The 26,355-nt window shown below is 25.2% G+C and overlaps 1 protein-coding gene across 6 annotated transcripts in view; it reads right to left on the bottom strand.

Annotated features, from left to right (window-relative positions):
* LOC129607130 (tolloid-like protein 2) overlaps nt 1–26,355 on the bottom strand; it is an 87,552-nt gene that overhangs the window by 20,334 nt on the left and 40,863 nt on the right. For all 6 annotated transcript variants that reach the window (XR_008696796.1, XR_008696795.1, XR_008696797.1 and 3 more), the window contains exons 2-4: nt 4,472–4,649; nt 2,875–2,901; nt 646–857 (exon numbers count right to left, since the gene is read on the bottom strand). Coding sequence is in view for 3 of the 6 variants with exons in the window: in XM_055517875.1 (XP_055373850.1) it covers nt 646–841 (196 nt within the window). In the remaining 3 variants the exon portion in view is untranslated. The remainder of the gene's footprint in view (nt 1–645; nt 858–2,874; nt 2,902–4,471; nt 4,650–26,355) is intronic.

Genomic DNA, 26,355 nt, shown 5'->3' with positions numbered 1-26,355 from the left:
TATAAATGTTTAAAAAGTGCAAGAAAATTAGAGAGTTAAGTGAAATTAATTAAAGAAGAGATGTCAAAAATGTGTAAAAAAAGTTTAAGTGATTTTTATAATTTTTTATGTTGTTTAAGTAAAGGTGAAAAAGTTAAGTGTTTTAAACAAAAGTGTTTGGCAGAAAAGGTTTTTAACTTGAAAAAAACTTCACATTCCTTTCATTTTTCATATCGTTAACATTAATATTGTTCAGTTTAAAATTATTTATTTTCGAAAATAAAAATATAATTTTACTTTACCTTAATAAAAATTTTCATTTTTATTCAATTTTATAACAAAAATTCTAAAATTGAAATTTTCATATACTAGTATATATATATATTTATTTAAAGTAAAAAATAAACCACCTACATACATAATTTATTATCATTTTGAATTTGTGGTTTATGTATGTATGTGTAATTTAAAAAAATTTAATGGAATAATAATTTAGTTTTGTTTTTTATACGTATGATGGCTCTGTACTATGCGTATATGCCTACATACTTTAGTTTGTGATTTTGTTATAATTATATTTATTATATATAATAATAATATATTATTATGTATATATACAATATAATATTTTTTTTTATTATTTACGTAAATTAAAATGTTACTTACATGCATTTATAAATGTATAACGTCCTTGGAATAAATCTGGAGTCGATGAATTTTTATTTGTGAAAAATGACAACGCTATTGCACGATGCATTGAAATCCGACGTCGTGGTGGTATTGGACCACAGTATCTTCCACCAAATGGTGAATTTATTAAATCAGCTGGATCTGATGATTGTACCTCAGCATAAATATCCATGTATTCAGAAATGCAACTATATATTTCAAAATGAAAAATTTATGTATAATTGTTATACATATACATATGTATGTAAGTATATTATTAAATATAATTTTGTGGGTGGAAAATTTAATAAATTACATCAATATGTTAAAAAAAAACAATAATTAGGAGGCATCTTTGTGTGTCACATTGTAAAATTCTGGCATTGTTGAATATTAAAACATAATGTTTGAAATTGTGTATATGCATGGATTTTTGCATACTAATGCTATATTTTTTGATATAAATACTATATTTTTTGATTTTTGATAGGTATACATATGTAGTTATGTGTTTGTCTATTAATTACTTGAACTATGTGTAATGAATACCAGAATTTTCATGAATTTTGTTTTGCGGTCATTAATGAAAATCATGTTGCACATTATATTCTTTGTTAGATTTAAAGATTAATTTCATTTTGTATATCATTGACAAATAAATGACATTGTCAGCAGGTTTTGTGTTAACGTTAATATTAAACTTTAAAGTTTAATTCATAAAGTTCATATGTTAATGGGATAATATTAAATTTATTATTAATAATAGAAATTCGATCTGTATTTAAAAAATAATATTATTGTCGCAAATGTCATCTAGAAATATATTAATGTAGGTTGAATGTGACTCCGATTTGCAAAGGAAAACATGTTATTCTCATAAATGTAAATACTTATTAGTTCCTTCTCTTTTTTTATGGTGAATTTTTATTGTGACTTTAATTGAACGGTTTTTCTGTTGAGCTTACGACATTTCATATTTAAACAAATTTAAGTCAATCAATTTATACTTTTCATTTTGCTTTTTTTGAGTAATATTTTTGAGTACTTTTTTACCGACTGTATCGAGTTCTGCATATGTTAAGGATTGAATATATCAGGCCTTGGGAACTGGATCTTTTTACATTTTTGATCATTTTTAAGAAAATAGTCAACAGAGACTAACTTGAAATTTTATATAGAAGCTTCCTTGAATATGAGAAAAAATCAGGTGTCAATAGCTGTATTTTTTGTACTGGCAAAATTTACATTTTTGCAGATATAAAGAGAAATAGTCACATTAATTTGATATTTAATTTCAGGATGTTAAAACAATGGATGGGTAAATTCTTTAGGAATAATTCAAAGCTCGGAAATCGAACTAGGATCTCATTTTACATTTTTTATCATAATTTGCGTTCAACTAATTGACGCTATTTCTTGATATTTAATATTTGAGTTCTGCTACCAGAACTAAAAGCAGGGTATTCGGATAGCATAAAGCGAAACTTTTCTAAGAGTCAAAATTATATCTTTCTATAGGTATGTTTACTAAAATGCTCCTACCGTCCTTAAAATTTTAAAGATATATTTAATTTTTTACAATTTTATGCAATACTTTTGCTAAACTAGACATATTGCGGTCGGTTATGTGTTGATTACACCAAATTTTTTTTTATTCATGCTCTTCTCTGTTTTACACTCTCGTAAACAGATTCAATATTCAAAAGGTTTATTTTATAGGAAAGAGAATATTATGAAAGCCGAAAGGGAAATTTTTTTTATACAGTAACTGTACGTACTCTATGCTTAGTTACTGTTTGTTTTATTTTTTTCTAGTCGTATTTGAAAATAAAAATTTTTTTAACAGTATTAAAGAGAGCATTATTTGTTTTTTTTTATTTTAAGTTTTTACTGTCATAAAAAGTTTTTATTAAAAGTCTATGTATATTTTTATTATCTTTAATTTGATTTAGTTTATTAAATGAATTTATTTATTTTTGCCTCCTGGCATTTAACACAAATTTTCAAAAACCATGAAAAACATAAAAGATTGAAGAGAACATGGTGGCACAAAAAGAAAAAAAAAATTGCGCCATTTACTCAAAAAAATTATTATTTTTTTTTCTATTTTAATTTTAGTTAAACTACAAAACTAAAAACTGTACAAACATAAATTATTTGAAAACCATGTCCTCTTTTTTTGTGATTTAATTGAATTATAAGTATATATAAAAGTGTAATACTTACGCTGGTAGTTCACCGACAGCCGACCCACTTAAATAGGGATGAAAAAAAGAAGAATTTAACATGAAAAAGATGTGGAGAAAAATCAAGAAAAAATTTTAGTGAAATATTTACAATGCACATAAAATATACATAATATATACATATACAATGTAATGTGAAGTATAAAATCTTTCAAAAAAAAAAGGAATCATTTAAAAGGAACTATTATGATGGCATCTGAACAACTAAAACACATTTTAGAAAAGAAGAGATAAGGAAATTCAAAAAAGTGTGAATAAAATTTAAAAGAGAAAATAATAAAAGAGAACAATTTAAAAAGAAATGGGAAAAAATCAAAATAACATGAAAAATTGTAAAGAAAAATTTCCTAAACCTTGTTTCCATCTCTAAATTTTTTTTCATTGAATTTTTAATTTAATATTTGTTCGCCTTTCACATTTATAGTAGTGGGATAACAGCACAACAAAGTATTATCTTAACAGTGTCTTAATAGTAATTAATTACGATATGTTATGCTTAATTTCATTGACTGGAAATTCAGCAAATTAAGTAATATCATAATTGTGTCGTAACAGTAATTAATTACCATGTGTTATGCTTAATTTTATTGACTGGAAACAAAAAATTAATGTAGACAATTTTCAAATTGGCTCATTTAGACAGGTAGAACTAAATTTTAGTTAACAAAAATAAATTACTGGTAAATTTAATCTGAAAAATTATTCAAATTGAACATTAAATACGATAACGCGATGATAAATTTAATAATTTATTATATATGAAGAATAATAATAAGTTCAGTCTTGTGAAAGTATTAAATCAAACTTATAAATTAATCAGTCTGCAAATTTGATATTTAATAAAATTTCAAACTTCACTACAGAAAATATAGTATAAAAATTGAAATCCATGTTGCCAGACATTCACAATTATTTATATTTGAATTCATGTTGTTTATATTTAAATAATTGTGAATGAAATTTATGTGAATTGAAAGAAAGGGGGTGCGTTGTGAAAAATATTTGAAACTTTTATTCAGACTATTTAAGGACTTCTATTATATACGTAGTTCATTTACTATTGAGTCCAATTAATTAAAGAAACCTGAATTCAATGCCAGTGATTTCGTATAGCCACTATTTTATTAAATTGAATTACTCAATGTGAATGCTGTTTACATGTTATAAATGAGATGTGTGTTTTTCTTCTACAGAAATAGCAGAAAGTCTGGTTATTAGAAGGTGAAAGAATTATTCAAGAAACTAAGTGATCAGGCTAGACAAACAAGTTTATTTAGCAATTGTGTATACATACTAATCCTAATCTTTGCCATCTCTCTACAATTTTTAACAAAAGAGAAAATAATAAAAAAATAACAATGTAAAAATTAAATGGAAAGAAAAGTTATTCATCTTTTCTCTTTATATTTCATTTTAAAAAAAAGGAAAAAGGCGCTCAAAAACCATAAGTGAATAAAAACAGAAAAAGAAAATTTAGGACTATTATTGGAATATAACTTTTTATATAGCTCAAATTGTTTTTACTATAAAATTTTTTATAAATATAAGCATAAAAGAATAAAATATTTAAAACTTACTCTGGTGGAGAGCCCCTTAAAGCAAAATGTGTAAAGATAACTTCAACACGTTGTCCAGGGCCTGCTAGGAAGATATACAAACATTGTCGAGAATGATTCGTTGGATTTTGAAATGATGGTGCCGTAAATGTGCCATTTTGTGGCCCACCAACACGATAAACAAATGTCTGATCACATTCTGTAAAATATTAAAAAAAAAATTAAAAAAAAAAACAATGATAATAAATTACATAAATTCATGTTGTTTTTTAATTAAATTTTTTTTTAAATATAATTATATTTTGTTATAATTATAATATTTTATAATATATTAGTTTTAATAACATTTATTATACACACATTGAATAGAGAGAGAAAACTATAGAATACAAAAATAATAGCAAAGAGTTAGAGAAGAAATTAAATTAAAAATTTGTTTAAGAGAATAGAAAGTGAAAGTTTAGAATTGCTAGTAAGAAAAAAATAATAATTTTAGAGTGAATTAATAAAATAACAAAAAAATAAATTAAAATTTAATTTCATACTCATAATAATATTCCCAAAATAAATGCTATTTTTTATTATAATGTTATTCTTTATCAGTTGCTTAATTTTAAAATTATATGCTGAATTGTTGAAGATTTTGAATAATTGTATTTGATGAATTTAAGAGATTTCCCTAATTAAACACAAAGTTGTTGAAATATTTATTGGTCAGTAAATTTTATTTTTTATGTAAAAGTTAGCGACTCAATATTTATGGCAATGAGGCAAAACGGCTCAAGTTTTTTTGAAGTCTGTAATTCAACAAAATCTGCTTATAATAATGGCAGGAAAATATTGAACTTATAAGAACTGTTATTCTATTTTAGGAATTCATAATCAGAATAAATTAATAAGGTCTTTTGGTAGGTTTGCTCACTAAACACAGCCTAACAATGGCCCATCTAAAGGGGATGGGCAAGGCGGAGAGCTATGTTTGCTGTCTCTGCCTGTAAGACGACGAAGCGGTAAAGTACTTATTGTGTGAATGCGAAACGGTATAGCGCATTTATGACTAAGATATTTCGTAAGAGGTTTTAAAGCATCGATGGAAGTCTCGCGATTTGGGCTAGTTGCAATACTGTAATTTGTCAGCGGCGTTGATATAGTGCTAAGTAAAAAAAATTTTATGAGTAGACGTGAGAAGGGGTTCCGGAAAAAAATTAGGGCCGTATGAGGAAAAAATAATTTATAAGGGAGATTACGTTTGGGGTATTTAATAATCAACAAGGTGAATTTAATATTAATATGTTAACTTGCTAGTGCATCAATGTACTGATAACAATATATTTCATACTCTTGGAGTTTATAGAAATAATATGGTTTAAAAAGGGTTGCCATCCAATAAATTGATTCATTTTGATTTGAATTTAATAAATTATGCCATGCAAATGTTCATCAAATATCTAAATACAATATAGAGTCACAAAGTTCACTCAAATAGTTGTTTTTTTTACAGATACAAAAAATTTTCAAATTAAATTCTTTATATATGAAAAATTCGATTGCCCTCTATTTCAACTATTTCTCCTCCTACAAATTTTTATTAAATTTATTGAACTGTGTTTCGTGTTGAATTTTAAATTTTAAAATACACTTAGTCGTCGACAATCAGTAAGTATATCATTTTTGCACAATATACCCATATGAATAAAAAATTTTATGGTTAATATTTTTTAAGTGAAATTTTTTAAATCTTTAATATTTTGGTTTTGTCATTCTCCCTTTATAAAGTAAAAATAAAAAATTTTGTCTGACATCAATTTGAAAATTATATACGAAAAAAAAGCAATACTATAAGCAAGAGAAATGAATTTAATATTTGAGCGTCGTGTACATATAGAGTTTTTATTTTAATAGTCAAGGGTTTGCTTATGACAATTTTATGATAGTTTTATGTGTTGGAACGAAAAAAACAAAATTATAAAAGTAAAAATTTTTAAAAATTTATTTATTTTTGTAATATGCAATTTTGCTATCATTTTCAGAATATGAAATTATTGTAGAAGCAATTCAACTTTTTTTTGAAGTTTTTTTTTTAATTACTTGATATTTGCCATGAATTACAAAATTGTTGAACGAAAAAAAAAACCATTGTTAAAATGTAAGTATACGAAAAAGTGTTAAAGATTTTTGAAATATTTGATTAATGTGTAAATTATTTTATTTGATCTCGTAAGCAGTAGACTCGAGCCCTGATTAAAACGAATAACACCTAAACGCGCTGAGTGGTCGCTTTATTAAATAAACTGTTGTATGGCGAAACTGTTGTACGTGCAATTGGGAGTAAAGCTAAGTCAAATTATGCAAAATATAATTAAAACGTTGAGTTTGTAGTACAAGCGTTAGATTGAATCATAATGAAAACAGAAGCAAAAATTATTCAAAAACCCTTTTGACTGTAAATTTGACAAAAGCTCAACGTATATGACATTTATTTATTAGAATACGATGCACTGCAATCAGCTAAACTGCAAAGCTTAATCAACTCAAAAGAAAAAAACAAAAATGAATTTTTATTTGGTTTTTCAAGTGAAATATATTTTGAGTAAGTTTTAATTGAAGATCATTTCGGAATCAACGTCAGAAAGTTTTATTTACATTTAAATGCAGGTGTGGGTAAAATTTTACCTCTGAAGGGCGTATATGGTTTTCATCCTGTTTTTTGCTCTTATCATATCAAACAAATACGGGTAGTGTTTTCTTGAAGACTTATTTAGAATTTTGCTCGTAGCTAGCTTTAGTTATGTTTAAGTGAGGTTAGGGTAATTTTTGTTTTTCTGTTGTATGTGGATGGAAAGAGAATAAATAATTTTGATGTATCTTCTTATTGCATATATTTAGGAGGATTCTTCTGCTTGTATTATAAACGTTTTCTTTCTTTACAATACATTTAATTTCACTTGTCTCTTATTATAGCTGTAGTGTTACAATGACAAAGATGACTAATCAAATTCATCTTAAATTTTCTGTAATATCATTCATATGTTAAGTCTATTATAATAATTTATAGTATAGATGAGTAATCACCTCCTTATATTGAATTAATATTATATTAAATTTTCTTTTTTAATATGCATATGAAGCATTTTGTTTATTACTCACATCTTATCTGCATAAATTATAATATAAAAAAAAATCTATTTAATAAAGTGATTTAGAATAAAGCAAAATCTTAAAAAATTAAATAGATTCACACCATACTTGTATAATAAAATAACCCCCTTATATACTTTCAAGAATATTTTTTGATAATAAACTTTAAAAAAAAAACACAAATAAAAGAGATCCTTTTCTATAATGATATTACAATAGATAAAACCTTGATTGAAGGACTACACTATTCAAAAAAAAAAATAAGAAAGTGATAAAAGAATTGCGTTTATAAGAAAAAAAGAAAACAAAAGCATAATATCAAATAGACAATATAAAAATTTATAGAAATAGTAAAGAAACGTACTCGTAATGGTAAAAAAGAACAAAAAATAAAATAAAAAAAAAAATTTAAACTAAAATTTCAAAGCTCTTTGCATTTTTAAGTACACACATTCATACAAATAAAGTATTTGAAGAAAATTTTAATAGCTCAAGGGCATTTTGAACATATCCAGGCGAATATAAAGATGAAATCAAAATGATTTTCTCTCTCAAAAAAGAGAAAGCAAAAACACAAAACAATGAGTTATTGTTACTCTTTTTTTTTTGTTATTATTATTACTGTTATTATATAACATTTAAAGTGTTTCATTGTTCTCTTAAGTGCACATACACATACACTTAAATTCATATATGTGTGGTGAATTTTAATATGAATCTTATGATGATGATGGTTAAAAAATATTTTAATTATACTTGAATAAAAAATGCAATGCATACTTGTTTGTTTAAATATTGAATTTGTGAATAGCTACTAAATTAAAATTTAATTGTTTATTGTTAAGGCATTTATACTTAAATAAAAATCTGAGAAAGACAGGAATTAAGTTGAGTCACTAAAAATTACTTTCAAGATCACCAAAGTTACATTAACTACCGCCATAATATTAACTTCCATTTTTTAATATAAAATTAATTTTAATTAAAAAATTTATTTATTTAAGTTAAAAGAATCTAGCTATTAAAGATTATTCGGAATTATTAATTTAAATTATATTCGGCATTATCAAAGAACAATATTCGGCATTAATCAAAGAACAATATTTAGGATAATATTTTCAGTCGTCACTGACAAAAATGTTCGGTTAGGCGGGTATACAACATTCCAAACTCCACCCGAGTACTTATTTGACAGTAGCTTGTACATGAAAATTTGTTTCGTATATGAAAATTTAATTATACAAGAATAAATGTGTGTTATTAGTAATTTCCGCTACCCTTTATATGAGTTGTATTAGGTCTTTTTAATATGTAATTAGAATTGTTATACATTTAAAGTGTTATAAATCTGCAGATGATAGATCTCATAGCTGCAGATGATGTTCAATAATAACGAGGCGGTGTTCTTTTGTGTAGCGCTCCGTTTTTAATAAGCCTGAACTGTCAGCTGTCACGCTGTATTTTTTTTTTGGTTAATTTTGGACACCTGTTTTGTAGTTAATCTTCTATTGTAAAATTACTAGCACTATTCTTTTTGTTAATTTAAAAATTAAAATTAACGTGTTCTTCTTATTAATAAACATTAAACTGCCTTCAATTGGAGAAAATATAATCAAAAGTATTAAAAATACGAAAAACATTAAGCAAAAAATAAAGAAGTCTAACATGTTAGCTAGAAATTTATGAAAAGGACTACTGAATTAGAATGTATACTGTAAGAAACCTTACATTTTTTTAAAGGATGCTTTAATTTGCCCAACATCCCATTACCTAGTCCTTTGTTATAGTTCCTTTTAAATAACTTTCTTCAAAATTGTTTAATTATGATTACTCCAAATAATATTCAAATATTATTCATAAAACAAAAAAAAAATTTAATACCGACGTATTCTTTGGAAGTCTGACATATGCGAACTTGGGTAACAGTAGAAACTTCTCAATTTTTCCCCTGGTTTCAAAGATTTTCTTCTCTTAAGAGCGTACAATTTTTTAATGTTTGTTTATAACTCGGAGAAATTTAGAAATATGAAAAACTTAGTTAACTCAAATTTAAAACTCATAAAATTCTCTTTATAGTGATGAATCGTTTGAGTAAAAGATCCTTTTAGTTGCAGAAGTGCCATTGAACCTCAAACAATTTATGAAAGTTTGATTGAACTATGATTACTGAATTCTGAATATCGAACAAAGATAAACAAAACAAAAAATTATTTAGGTAAAATTTTTAGTGCACGTTACACAAGAATTTTTATAATAGTTTAACCCAATTTGACTCAATGTACATAATATTGCCACGGATTTCAAGGTTGCATCGGACAATTTTAATTTCAAAGAGATGCTCAAAACGCAACCTCTTGTTCAATGTAAATTAAAAGTTGATGTCAGTATACTGATTTGTGGGGTATACTGGAGAAAAATGGGTTAACAACAGAATTTTTATAGTGACAAGCAAGACAAATGCCAATTTTAAAAATTTAAGACTGGAATTTGCTTGAACTGACTGTTTAAATTTTTATAAATTTTTAAAAATTATTTATTAATGCACTATAAGAGATGTAATAATTTTTAAGTGAATTTAAAAAAATAAAAATAATTGAAAATAAATTTTTTATTTATTTTTTAGCACACAATATAATCACAAGAATATTTCAATTTATATTGGAAAATAACTCCGAAAATTTCAATTATAAATTAAGTGGTTTTAAGTCTATGGCTAGGAGCTATTAAACTTAAAAAATATATGCATTTTTTTATATGATCTTTTATAAAAGGCACCGAAACTAAAAGAATAAAAAAAAGGATAATAGAATAATTTTATTTACTCAAATAATAAAATAAACACATACATTTGTATATAGGTTTATATGAATGTATATATAGTATAGTTGTATATGGTATACTACTTTTATGAGGCTTTGTTTTTATTAAAAATAAATAAAAAGCTACTACAGCTTTGCTATCATCTCTACATGGCATCTACATGGTTAAATACTAAAAAAAAAAATATGGATGAATGTTTTATATTGTATGAGTATTGTATTTATTATACAGCATAAGCTCAAATCTACTATTTATTTAAGTACACATATATTTACTATATATAGTTATATATAAAAAGCCTTTATATGTATATATAGACATAAAACATTGATATTTCATTTACGCAAAAAACTTATACAAAAAAAAAAATTTGTTATTTTTTATATAACATACTTGGCGATTTAGTCGGTCTCGGCAGAGGTTCCAGATATGCCACAACTGGTATCCAAGAACGTGAATTTGAATTTGGGCCGCCTCTTAAATCAGAAGCGTCAAAATCAGACGCCACTGCCGAGATAGACAAGAACATTAATATTATTATTTTGAATATATTTAATAAAAATATTTCATTATTATATTTTTAAAGTTATACATATATATTTTCTACACATAAATATATTTTATGTATATTATATGTACATATATAATGTGTGAATTAAGCTATATACAATTATACACATAATGTAATTAAAAATAATATTGTTAAAATGTTACTTATATATTTATATGGAGCAATGATAAGAGAGAAATTATTTTAATATTGAATCCATGAGTTGTTTTTTAAATTCACTTAAAAATTATTAAAAAATTTAAAAATTAAAATGTGATATGTATATGTATACTCATTTACTCATTTATTTCAAATGAGTAAATGGTTTAATTTGAATTCCTTTTGTATAAAGTGTAAAGTGATTTTAAATTGTAAATTTTGTGGGAGTGTGTCAGACTCGAATACGGATTTTAATTACAAAATTAAAAATTGTTGATTTAAAAATGCAAAGAAGAAAACCATTTTCTTGCATTAATATCTTAAAAAATCTAAATCTTAGGGACTTATAAGCGGAATTCGCAATACTAATTAATACAAAATGATGTAGGGTATCGAAAAGCACTTGCTAACATGAAAAACTCAATTTCTAAAATTTGGTCATTTAGAACTTTTTATTTCTCTTTCTAATATTACTGATAAACGAGTTTAGATATTATGTTTTTATTTATATCTTGCATTTTTTAGAAATTATAAGCAAAACGTCTGACTCCCATTGTTGGGAGCCTTGTTTCCGTTAATAACATGAAATTTAAATGAAAATATTCACCATTATTTTCAAAATTCTCAGGTATATAAATTAATTATTCCATATTTTAAAATTTTTTCAGTTTGTTCTTAATGACATTTCATAAATTTGACATTTATTATCTATATTAATATTTAGTGATTTTGACAATTAATCACTATTTTCACTGTTTCAAATTATGTTTTTTTTTTTGTATTTCCTTGAATGATTTTCACAATAATACGATCTTAATTTAAATAATATAGTAATCGGTATAATATGCAGAGCAAATTTTGATTGAAAGCGTCCCAAGTTATTCAAACATGAGTACCTATGTAAATTAAAATTGCGGGTATCGATTTCGATTCAACCATGTAATCGATATCATTATTGTATTGAAAACGATGAGTAATAGGAAATGCAGCCACATTTTTCTTTTGATATAAAAATAGGTTTAAAATTTGTAATTTTTATGAAATTTTAGGAGATTAATAGTAACTGCATATATTGCAAATGACTTTTCCGATTAGATTTTTTTTGACATTTTATTATTGACAGCTCACACAAATTCAATTTAATTTTTCTCTGAAAGAAAATTTTCTCTCCTTCTTTCTTCTATTAAATTTTATAATGACCTTTTTTGTTTAAGTAAAATAAAATCATTTGTAACTACTGACAAAAAAAAAAATAAAAAATTTATTGATAAACTTGCTAGACTTTATGAATTTTTAATAGTTAATAACAGAAAAAAACGTAAGAAATATAAATAAATAAAAAATTACAAAAAGGACAATTTTATCCTTTTTTATTAATGCCAACAAAAAAATGAAAAACTAAAACCATAAACTTTTACAGATTTTTTATAAAATAAAAGAAAATTTGGGATACAAAAAGGTTAATTATCACATTTTTCATTTATATGCACACTTTATCAACTCTAAATTAACGCATTCACCCATACAACAGATTCAGTCATTATTTTTCATTTAGAAAAGCAAAAGAAAATAAATAAGAAAAATACAAAAAAATTTCCTAAACCATTACTCTTCACTTTTCTAAAAATAAAGAAGAGAAAACAAATTTATGATATTTTGCAAAATATTTTTTTTTTATTTTTTTTCTATGAATAAATAGCAATTGATGCACTCTTTTTTTTTCTTAATTTTCTCAACTCTACCATAGTTTAAAAAAAATTCAACCAAAAATTGATGAAAATCAATAAAATATTCATTTATCAGCTATTATCCTTAATCAAAGGCTAAAAAAAGAAATTTATAAAATGAAAAATAAAAAAAATTTAAAATTGAATATAAAAAGGAGAGAAAAGGAATAAAAAAAAGTATTCAGTATTCTTTTTTTGTAAATTTTTAACAAATCTGAAAAAAATTGGCTTGTTAGTCTTATTTCATGCTCGTCCATTCCGCCCGTTCTTATGTGTGTCTGTTTTGAAAAATCCTACACCCCTTTAAAATAGAAAACAGAAATTTTTACTTAGAAATGGATCATTATTTTTCTATAGGCGAATTTTGATCTAGACCCTCTAGACAAACATAATTTCGAACATCGGTGACTGACTTCTTTAAATTTTTAAATCTCAAATAATCTAATTATTTGTGTCAACTGTCCAAATTAACCGCATACTGTTTACGGTTGTATACGGTTGTATGTTCATATTTCTGGTAATTTTTTTTATCGTCCTAAATGTATGCAACAATCCGCTATTTATAAAATATCGTTTTAAAAGCAAATAGAATCTTCTTTTGCATATAGAGAAAATATGCTATTTCACAAAATATTATGATTTTATCCGAGTTAATTTGTTTCATTTGTGAGGGCATGGTAAATAAATATCGAAAATTACCATTATCTTTTGGGTAAAATCTGATTAAAGGGAAAATTGTATTTTGAAGCTCAGTTTTTCTATTTTTTATTCTTCTTTTTATTTTTCAATTTAATATTAATAGGTATATTAAATGAGCTCCCATATATGTTGTTATTACTTATATTATATGATCTGGTGGGAAGCTAGAGTCCATAGTGTGGTGCTGCAAGATGAATAAGGTGTGCATGAAGACTATTTCGCGAAAGCTTCAGAGACTGGCTTGTCAACACTTTTGCCATTTAAGGCATTTCTAATAAAAATTCTAATCCGGGATTTACTATAAATTTAACTACATACTAAAATTTACTTTTAACCATTGTGTCTGTAAGAGGAAAGCATATCTCATATTTTGGCAAAATTTCTTATTGTTTTAAATAAAATCTACAGTTTTGCTTGTAATCCGTCTTTTAAATAAATAATAAACGTCATTCATATAAAACAGAATAAAATTTAGCAAAAATTGCATATTATCAGGCGAAATTAAGATTATGTCATAAAATTAGCTATTTTCCAATTGGATGTTGCAAGAATAATCAAATACTCAAGAAAAAATTGTGTGAATTTTTATTCTTTTCTTCGTGCTTTAAATTTTTTTGAATTCTATAAGGGAATCCCCGAATCTCAATTAAAAAAAAAAAAATTTTAAATTCGAACCTTGAATTTGAATTCAAAGAAAAGCTTGTTATACTCGTATTTGTAATCTATAAAGCAATATTTTTACTATACACACATATTTTATTTAATTTTTTAATTTAAATAAAAAATGTTTCTATAATTTATTTCAATAAATACTTTCAATGCATTTTATTATATCGATTTATTTAGCCCCCAAGATACTTTAAGATTAGATTCAATTTCACCTTGAATTACTATATATACTTGTGTATTACAACTATATTCTAAATATGTATATTTAAAAAAATATTGTAATCTGTGTATTGCCTTGTATTGCGATAAACACAGTTAAAATGTAAAGTGTAAAATTCTCTAGGTATTTTTGAGTTAATTGAAAGAATTGCGCAAATAACGTTCAATTATGATTTCTAATTAGAATATTTTTTTTTTCTTATTTTAATTAAAATAAATAAAGTGAAAATATATTTTTCAATTATTTTTCATTTATACAACAAAAAATATTTTGTACATATTTTATAAATATTTACAAAATTAATTTTATATTTTTTATTTTATTTTATATTGTGAATGAAAATTAACACCATAAATTATTTTTGAAATGAATATGGAATTTATAGAAATAATATGGAATTTAACGAAAGGAAGTGGGAAATCATATTTTACAGTTTGAGAAACACTATCAAATTGGTACATCAAATAATTTAAAATTCTTAAATTGAGTTGAAAAACTTAGAAGTACACTACACGTTCAAGTAAATAAGTTACTGCGTAGATTTAATTTTAAAAAGCCTATGTTTGTTTTGAACTGGAAATTAATCTCGTCGTTGAATGCTCTGGAAATTACGTACATACAATATAGAGCTCCACTATATAAAAATTTAAAATTTAATAGTGTTGGTAATTGTTCGATTTTAGTAATTATGAATGTCTTCTGTTCTACCTAATTTTTAACATAAGAACAGACTGTTCCTCTCTTTTTTCTAGTCTGTTTTTCAAATTCGAATTCTCATTATCCCAATTAAATAGGAAATTTCAAAAACAGAGTGAATAATTGAGTGCTGCCTCTCATTTTTAAATAAAAAACGGGAAACAGTCATTCTCTCTCTACTCACTCGGTGATGCAAAAGACATCAAATGAGGTTCTTTTGAATCTTTATTTCAAATTTACGTGTCTATAAATTTAATATACTATCTTTGAATTGATTTATTACAATTAATTAAATGTCACAAATTATGTATGTTTGTACTAATTTTTTTTTGACATTATGAAAACAAAATGTTTTAGTTTTTTTTTCATCCTGTAAATATGCAATATGAATTCATTAACTGTTTTTAATATTTACCTAAGCATTATAAGAATGCGAATAATATTGTTACGGTAAATTTTATTAATTTAAAATAATGTACGTGTGTTTACATACATACACATATATTTATATAAAATTTATATCAAATATAATTTTTCTCTTTTTGTTAATTTTTCTCAATTTATATTCTAAAAAAAAACCTCAATTTAACCTCAAACACAATCAACATTTTATTTTATATGTAAAAAATGTACTCAGTTTATAGAATATATGTATGTAACATTCGAAATTTGCATACTCGTATATTTTTTTTCGCAGAGTACATTGAAGTTTTGCTTTTTCAACTCGTTTACTGCCATCGCGTATTTAAAATCGTTATTGTTTTATTTACATTTATATATATATATATATATATTTACATATGCATAAATGTATAAGCATAACAGTAATGGTTGATCCATAAGTTCATTTCAAACTGAGAAATGCTTTTTGTGCAAATCAACTAAATTGACGGTACATTATTTACACTAGTCGTTTGAATTCTCTCTCATTTTATGTGTTATTTGTTTTTTGTTTAAATGACAATTTATTTCATTTTCATTTTGTTATAAATTTCACTTTTTTGTTATTCAACACATTTGAGGTCTCTGTTTCTCTCTGTTATGTATGTATGTATATACGTGAACGTATAAATTATTTGTTATTCTTATTATTTATTGTTAGTTGAATATCTTTTATCCTTTAACACTCGCACATATTATTTGTGTAATAAGTACAAATGATAATGTTTCGTTATAACCGTATATTATATGTAATGTGTATAGTGTGTGTCATGAATTTGTTTTTACATTTGTAATTCGATCGATTTAATTTATGTTTCTGCAATGTTTTCTGAATAAATGATAATATTGTGTATTTATTATGGGTAAATTTTAAATAAAATATTTTCATAAATACTCCGATTTTGTGGCGGACGGTGGTTCGATTTCTATGCTCCGTTGAATTTTAATCGGAGAATTTAAAACTGGAAATTTTGTATGGAAAATGTCATTCTGCGATTTTCTGTTCAACTTCCCTCTCAAAAATTTTATGTAGCGTTTACACATCAAGCAAAGTTTGATTATTTCATTTAATTGAATAGGAATTTGATTAAGGTTTAATGTGAAAATGTCGAACAAAAAAAATAAAACTTTGTGCAATTCTTATCAAAAATTTTTGACAGAAATAAAAAAATGAAATGGAGAGAATAAATTTTTCACGTTTATGTACGTTGTGTCGGCTGTTAAAAATATTAGTTGGCGATAATTTAATTCAATTTATTACTCCATAATTATTCCTCAATTTTTCCTAAAATTTATTTTAAATTATTATTTTTTCTTCTTCAAATAAATCACTCACACTTTGACATATGCATAGGTATACGGTATACCTCAATATTGCTGAATAATAAAATTTAGTTTGAGCGCATATTTGATCAAATACAGTTTGATGTGTTAACAGAATTTCTAATTCAATTCCATGGTTCTCAAATTTAATCGTAAAATTTGTTTTCAAAATGTCATGTATTATGATTACATATGAATGACATAACATGTTTTTGACATAATATTCAACATCAGTTTTGTTGCCGAAAAAGAGACATTGACATGACAACTTCATTTTTGCAGCAGAAGAAAGAGCGAATGCTTTTTTGTTTTCTATTGGAAAATTCATTGCATCTCAAGTGAGGTCAAAATGAGAATATCTTAAAATTGTCCCAATCAACTATATATAACTAAACAATATTGCTCTTTTCCTTTTCTCTTGTTTTATTTGAAAAAAAAACTTGTTAGAATGAAGTTACCTTGAGGCAATATTTAAGTTATGAATACAAAATATATGTACACTGGTACAGTGCATGTAGAAAATGCCTTATTTAAATAATAATATACGATAACATCCCTTTTTTTTCTCAACATCATTAGTATTCACTGATGATGTACCAAAAACTGTATTTAGTTTTCCCTGTTGTCTCATTTTTACAAAAAAAAAAAAGTAAACGAAATTGTCAACAAAAAGGAACACATCGTTTTATCGCTCATTTTTTTTGAAAATTCTAAAAAGACCATTTAATTTTAACGCAGCCTTGAATTTATGCGTAGATAACGAAAAACGAATAAAATATGAATGAATATTGTGTGTAGGGATGTGTTATTTCCTCTTAATAATATAAGCATGCAATATGTTAGACTCTATTAATATATGTAGGTATTAACAGAATTTCGCGAATAAATTCGCATTTTTTGACATCCTAAAATAAAAACAAAAATTAAATTGCATTTCCGAATTATTTTACGTGCGTGTTTACAAAATAAAATTTTTGTAATCAAATTTTGTAAATGAAATGTTTTTGATATTTTTTTTATGTTTTCTATATAAAGAGAGTAATTTATTAAAATTTAGATAATATTTTGAATTTTATGGAATCATGTATAAGTGTACATAATAATTATATATACAAACAGGAAATGTGTTAAAAAATAATAAAATGTAAATAAAATGTGCGAAATGTAAATAAAATTAAAAAAAAATTATTGTTATTACTTGGTTCCAATATAATTTTAGTGCAACAAATTTTCTGAATTTAAGCTTATTTTCTGTAGCTTAAAAATATGAGATTTTTGGGATCTAATAATCGCTTATGCAAAATTTACTATATAAAGAAAATAAATAGAATGTAGAGCCTTCGTTGAAAATTGGATTAATATTGTAGAAAATATACAAATATATTTATTGTTAATGGATATGCGGAGTTTATTAAATTTAAATTACATTTGATAAATTCTTCTTCTGTCAATAGCAGCTAACACGATTTTAGAAAAAACGGACTAGAAACGAAGAGTCTTGTGCATCTCTTCTCCACTCGACAATGTTATTTCTTTTACCACTGAAATATTTTGTAAGCCTATCTTGATTTAAATCGACATAACACAAATATAGGTTCAAACACATTAAATTGCTTCGAAATCTTTAATTTATTAGACACATCCATTACCTACAATTTGTAGTCGTAGATAGCTTGATAAGCCTTATAGGGTGACTTTATTCTTCTTACCAAATTTCACTTACAGCTGTCGCCATATAAAATGCGATTTAATTTAATGAAAATAAATACCAATACTGGCGTGCTACTAATCGAGAATATATGAGCTAATATATTTTATTTTTCTAATACGAATTTCTAGTGCTTCATTATAAGCTCTGCTAAAAAATCCACTGTAAAGATTAATTTTGTTATTCAAATAATCAAATAATTTTTGAAGAACGAGTAAGTGTTTAGAATTATTAAATCTTATTAATAGTAAATTCGCCATATTTCTTAACGAATTCGACAAAAAATCTGGCGAACGAAAATATAATGTGACAATTAAATGATTGTGTCAAAAAATATAAAAATTTTTGTTGTGATAATTTACTTTAAATAGAAAAAATGTTGCCATTGTGTACAAGAAAAAGCTGAATGAATTGATTTTCTATACGAAGAATTCTCTTGAGTCAGATATTTTCACAAATTATACACCTCAAGTGAATTCGATTAGTTATAGCGAATACGTCATGTGTATTTTAAGTCTGTTTATGCCCAATACAGAATATAACTGATAAAATTATGGTAGCCCCTCGTTAAATGCTTTGAAATCAAAAAAATCTCTAAACTATAGTCTTTTTTATAAAGTAAAATATTATAAAGGAGACAAACTCAATGCACAATAATAATTGCTTCGGACTATAAGAACCTATACAATCATTGTGCTTTATATCTTCCGATTTCGCGGTTAAAATTTTTCAAGTATTCTAAAAAATTCCTTTTTTATTTTTCAAAATATTTTTGTTAAAAAAAAACAGCAATTGTTTTTTATAAATTGCAATTAATTTCAATTCTTTTATTCTTTTCAAAAAATTTTAAGAATTTTGTTTATGCTTGAATCAGTTAAGAGAAAAACGCACTTCAAAGAAAAATGCTTGCTTTTGTTATACAATTAAAATTTAAAAATAAAAAATTAAAGAAAATTTAATTTAAGAATAAAGAATAAAAAATGTAAGAGAAAAATATGAAGAATACCTGCGTAAGAAAATCCAAAAACAATTAGAGGGAAAATCGCGAAAAAGATCTCATAAAATAATTAAGTTTTTTTTTTTTTAATTTTTTTTTTGTAAAAAATAATTTTCATGTCATTTTCAGCAATTTAATAAAACGTTTTTCTTTTTACTTCTTTTATATTCGCTTTAATTCCTATATTAAATAAAAGAGAAGTCATCAAAAAATTTTTAAAGTGTTCATAAGCAAACAAACAATCATATTTCATAATGCTACATATATTCTATATATACAATATACCTAAATGTGTGTGTGTGTGTATGTATGCAAAATGTAATAATAAATCATCCTAATAGGTAGATATACACAATCATACATACATATACAATGTTCCTCAAAGATTTCAATAAAAACAAAATTTAAAACAAGAAGACTAAAAAAGTATTAAAGAAAACTCATAATAATAAAAAAGTAATAAAAAATATTAAAATGAGAAAAAAAAAAAACGAATTTTTTTTATTAGATTTAAAATAAAAATGTTATCAACAAGTTGGGGCGAAACGGAAGGTAACCAAAGAAGTACATTCTTTTCTTAACAACTTTGCCAAATTTATACAGCAAAACTCGGTGATAAAAAGTAAAAGTATGGAATAAAAATTGTATACAAGTTATAAAATTGTTCTCCGTACGGAAGATGAAGTGTGTACCAATTATTTTTTGCCAGAAACTTTTTATTATGACTTCAAATTACAAAATATTTATGTGTTTATAAAAATTTTTTTTTGATTTGTATTATTTTTTATAAATTTAAAATTTGCATATTTTTAGGGGTCAAAAGAATAATAACACTTATTGACATGAAATTCAAGTTATATTGGTTGCTACATTGATTTAATCTAGAAAAAATGCAATATCACAATTTATCTGGTTAGGTAAGACCTGCACTGTGTTTTATTGAAGTATGAATTTCGTACCAAGGGTTATTTTACATAAAAACCCTTAAAACAAACAAAATATACGGATCCAATGAAATATTTTAGTCTTGCAAGAAGCAGCGCCATATAAAAATTGATGAAATATTTTCCGGAATCTTCTAGGAGTATTATTCTTGGATTAAAACAATCATTTAAAAATTTTTTATTAAATTCTTTTCGATGTAGAATATTTCGAATTTCGGCTTAATTAATTGCTAAAATTTGATAAAGTTTGCCGGTGATTTAGCATAGATAATTAATAAATTTATGATATTTTAAATCATAAAATACATAATTAATATTATCATATTAAATTTGATAAATCTTCCTCCCTTTAATAAAAGCTCACCCGGTTTTCAAAGGGGCGAACCAGAAACGAGAGTTTTAAACATCTTAAGCGGCTCATCTCCAGTCAACAATATTATTTTTATTGAAATTGTAATGATGCTTAAGTAAAATTCTGCTACACAATTTTTAAAGTACAGAAACCATTGTGGGTGCTTTTGAATTATTATTTTTATTTGAATATTTCCGTGACGTATGCTTATAATTCGGTAATATTAATAAAAAAATTTGTATTTTTCCAATGTTTAATTGAATGCCATGTTAATTATTCAGTAGAACGTTTATTATAAAAATATTTTTAATTCGTAATTTTAACAATTGAGTGGGTACGCAAAAACCTTTTATTATTTTAAAAAATCCTTACAGAAGGGCGTTAAAAAAAAAGACGAAATAATGAGAATAATTCATTTAGGAGAGAACAATGAAAATATCGAAAATCGAGATAATTTGACGTTTCTTTAATGTCGTTGACAGATTTCTGGAAATTTTACGGAAATTATTTTCCGTTGCTTTTCATTTTACTTTCACTGCTTTCACATATATAAAAAATCATTAAAGTGGAAAGTGAATTAAATTTTTCTTTATTTGTTTGTTTTGATAGTGCTCCATTTGAATCACATAAAAGTATATTATTTTTATTTTTGACATTATTTAATATGGGATATCATTTGGGGACGGTTCTCCAATTGTGATTTAATTGTGAGTACTGATTTTAAGAATACTAATAGAATTTTGAGCAATTAATTAAGGAATAAGACTAGATTTTTAGATTTGCACAAATGGGGCAACCTTAGTGCGGGGCATGTCCTACAACACACACACGAGACCCACCCTTCTGATGAACTCGAACAACTTGTGAGGCCTGGAAGATCGTAATTCTGCCGCCGTGAGAGCAAAGCTCCCCAGTACCTTATCCTTCTCCTATGAGCGAGTGCATCACACTCTGCTAGAAGGTGCACTGAAGTCTCCCCAATATAAAACTAATTAAGATATTAATAACTAATTCTTAATTATGTTTTTTTCATATTGATTTTATCATCTCTAATGATGATATTTGATTTATTCTCCAATCCTCATCCGTAAGCCTTAAAAGGAGCCTTAAAATTTCTGCATATGCCCCGTATATCTCTGTACTCGTTTGAGAAATCAAAAATTATTTAGAAACATTGGGTTTTACAATTTATTGATTTCAAAAGAAAATTGATGGAGTAACAATTGAGTATATATAGGCAGTAATATAACAATATTTCTATATTTGTATAACAGTTTAAACTTTGGAGAAACAAACAATATATTATTTTCATATATATGTAAGTATTATTGGATTTATTTTTCAAAGATCCTTTATAATAATTTTAAAAGTTATAGTGGACATTTCATAGAGACATATGCACCTACATAAATTTTAGATTTTATAAATTTCTAGCTATTTTATATAAAATTTTTTAAATAATATAAAAAAAATATATATATTAAGGGGGAAAAAAGTGTCAGCCTGAAAAAAAGGACAGATTAACTATATTTATTTATGTATGTAAGTGTGTATGTATATATAGAAGCAGGGCACAGAAAGGAAAAAAAGAAAGTGAAACAAATGTCGAGAAATTTATAAAAGTGTCCCTTAAGATTTCAAACACTATAAAAAAAACACACATAGGCGTTCTTATAACTTATATTTAAATATTTTTGATTAAGGGCACATTATAAATTGAATATCTACCCTTGTAGGATCAATCCTATAACAATTGTACTAAAAATTTGGTAAACGGTATTATTTCATAAAATTTTTTTAAATACAAATTTTGGTTATGAAAATTTTTTTGGGAATTTGTTGAAGTATGATTTCTGAAAATACACTCATGTAAAGTTACGAAACTTAAACAACATAAAATCGAATTAGTATACTCAGAAGTTACGTAATATAGTTGAAATTTTCCATATTGATTGTAAATTGAGGAGATTGTTAGAGAAACTAGAACATATTTGCGACTTTTGTTATGACACATAAAAATTGAAATCATCTCTAATCAATAAAACAGTGAGCGATAAAAAGAAGATTAAAAATATTGACGGATAATGACCAATTAATACTGAGCCAGCGACTCTTCTCAATTTTAAAATGAACTCAGTTACCCATTAATCCTTTTACTCAAAATATTTATACCCGTACGAACGTATGTTCGAATGGTGTACTAAATTTGCCTTTGTCTGTCCGTCCGTCCATCCCAGCGATAACTCAAAAACTAATTGAGCTAAGTTCAGCAAATTTTCACAAATGTCTTATTATAGTAATAGCCAGAACCCTATTTAAATTGGACATGATGGGGGCACTGGTTCGGGTAGCTGCCATACAACTTCAAAATTTATTTGACTTAAAAACTATAAAAGCTATGATATTAAAATTTCACACAAGCAAATAATATTAGTAGGGCCAGTGTGTTTGATAAAATTTGTTCAAATTGCTTGGCTCTTTCTAATAGCTGCCATACAACTTCAGTAGTAGTTTGGCAATATTTTGGAAAACCCAGTACTGAATTTTTGCATAAATTAATGTCGTAAGTCAAGGTTATAGTCTGTCCCCGCATATAGGATAGCAAATTCGTACGGGTATTTTTTTTCGTTTTAATCTTATTTTTAAAATTTGACAATTCAAAACAAAACAAACAAAATTAATTTAGAGTTGTAAGGTTTAAAGATTTTAGATTTATAATGGTTAAAATGGAATGAGATGGCAACAATTTATTAAATAAAATCAAATTTGGAAAGTTATTTTTCTTATTTTTCATTTCTTTTACTCACTCACTTTACTTGCTCTCAATTTTTTGGTTATTTTTTGTTATCTTTGCTTTTCTTTTCTGCTTCAGAAAATATTTTTCAATATTTTTTCCCGTTTTTTTTGTTTTCTTTTTTTTTTACTCTTTTTTTCCCCAGTTTTTCTCTTTAAAAGTAAATGTTATTGTTAACGTTTAATTAAGAGTGTAACTTTTTACCTTTCCTGTTCACAATTGAGAATTTCTCTTGTTTTATAATATTACGCAGCAAGCACTCAACAGCACTGACAGCACTATTTACATACAAGCAATACATATAGATGCATGCATGTACATATTACAAAATGTTACAGGCTAAGCCAAACCTTTGTTTTTTGGGATCGCTTTTGTTCTTATGTGTAGAGTACAGTAAATTAAAACAATAGTGAAAGGATCGAATTATAAGTAAAAAAAAAATCATAAAACGAAAATCAAGGAAAAAAAAGAGAAAAAGATAAATGATTAAAAGAAAAGGACCACAGCTTGCACAATATTGTCAAGGCATGGTAGAGAAGAACCATTTTTTTCTCTCGTTTACTGCCCTTCGGAATTACTTTTGCAATTTTTTCTTTTTTTCTTCATTTTGATGCCGACGCGAAAATTTTAATAAGAAATTGTAAAATTGATGGAGAAGTTAAGATTTTAGATTATTTTTGTTTTTCTTTTCACCCGCCATTTTATCTTCTTTTTTTCTTTTTATTACAATCAAGATTTGATTTTGATTTATTTATGACTTTTTTTTGTTCGTGTAGCCCTTTTTAAAAAGAAAAATAAACCATTTGAGATACCCGATTCAATTCACTATATTAATCTAAATTAACAGTAAGTAACAGTAAAAATATGTAGCTAGCATTAGAAAAATAAATAAAATAAATCGTAAAAAGGAGACTGAAATGAAAAATTCAGGATTGAGTCATTGGTTACGTCTCATATATACCTCTTATCTCCGCTAATTTGAAAATTATTCTTAAAACTAGATAATGGTAAATGTCCGAATTGTAAGCCGAAGAATAAATTAGGCGAGTACTATGTAGTAAAAGGGAACTTGAATGTTAGTATGTGAGCTTCAAATGGCAGACGATCTCATTTCTTGATTAATCTAAAATATGTTAGTTAAGCAATAGTTTTTGCAGGTCAATATAAGAAGGCTTCAGATTGTTATTGGAAAATTAGAGTTTATTTCATGTCCCAGCCTCCTCCCACATTGATTTTTCCTTGTTTAATTCAATAATCATACTTAGTAAGCCACCCTAAACCATCGAGTTTGTGTTCATAGGATATATAAACCGTCATTTATCGCACCAACACAACATTTCATTACAACATTGTGTTCTATATAAAAAGACTTTAATGTCTTAACTTTTATTTTGAAGTAGGTGTCTTGAAGTGGTTCTGTGTGTATGTATATTAACTGAAGTAATTCTAATTCATGTAATGCGTATAAGTATTCCAACGGATAACCATTTAATTTTATTAAATAAAAAAACTTTGATTGATTTTTACGAGTTTTACTTTCCATACTTGTTTTTTTTTCGATTTTTCATTCGGTTCAATAAATCTTCAAGTAAATTAGCGGAATAAACACCAAAAAACAAAAAGGACAAAAAAGAAAGGATCTAACGCAGACAAATGGAAATCGGAAAATATACGTTTAATTAAAATGAATTTTCTAAATAATAGCAATTTATTTAAAAAAAAAAGATAACGCAAAAGTAAAGTAAAAAAGGACCATAAATTATCAAAAGATTTGATTAAATTTTACTCAATGTATCTAGAGAGAATGGTTCCTGTGAAAAATAAATGAATATGAAAATTTTAATAAAATATAAAGTGGATTTGATATTTTTCAAAATTGGAACAGAAAATGTTAATAAAAATGTAGGGCAATTAGAAAATCTTTAAAAAATTCTCTGTAATTTTTAATTTTTAATATTACTTAATTTTAATTTTAATATGGTTTGGTTGATCTAAAATAAATTTCACCCCGGAGACATTGCATTTCTCAAAATATATTCAATATTAAAAATACGAATTATACGTGACAACAATACTTCCAGTTCCATTGTCGTAACAAGTCGCTTTCCATGCAAAAAAAATACGCTATTACCAAAACCAATGGTACCAGTGTTCTTAGGTTCATGTGTAACTAAATGATTCTTTGATAGCAGCATGTAAATATGGTTAAATTCTACGCGTTTGATTAGTAATAGGAGCACTTTTTCTTGGTAACACTATTCGGATTTTCATACGGAATACATCTTACTTTAGGATTTTTTAAGCATGATGTTAATAATATATACTTGAACTATCAACACCACTGATTTTATTTATACTAATTAAACATTCAAGAATAACTAATGGAAATTTCTTCATACAACTCCAGAACAAATGTATGACGCAATCAAAGGCTGAAACATTTATTAAAAAAATTTCTTTTTCCTCGAACTAGACTCGAACTAATGACATACCGTTTTATAGGCGGAAGTTCTAACAACTTAGCTACAGAGGTATGAAGAAATTACCGGCAAATTGTTCTTATACAAATTGCTTTATATAGTAATCCAAATGATCATGGAGTATTGCTTGCAAGAGATGCTGCATACAATCTTCTATCTGAAGCACACAATTACAAAAACATGGGCAC

Source organism: Condylostylus longicornis, unplaced genomic scaffold (genome assembly GCF_029603195.1).
Source record: "Condylostylus longicornis isolate FDR11 unplaced genomic scaffold, ASM2960319v2 ptg000026l, whole genome shotgun sequence".
Taxonomy (NCBI): domain Eukaryota; kingdom Metazoa; phylum Arthropoda; class Insecta; order Diptera; family Dolichopodidae; genus Condylostylus; species Condylostylus longicornis.
This window is presented reverse-complemented; position numbering and strand designations above follow the sequence as displayed.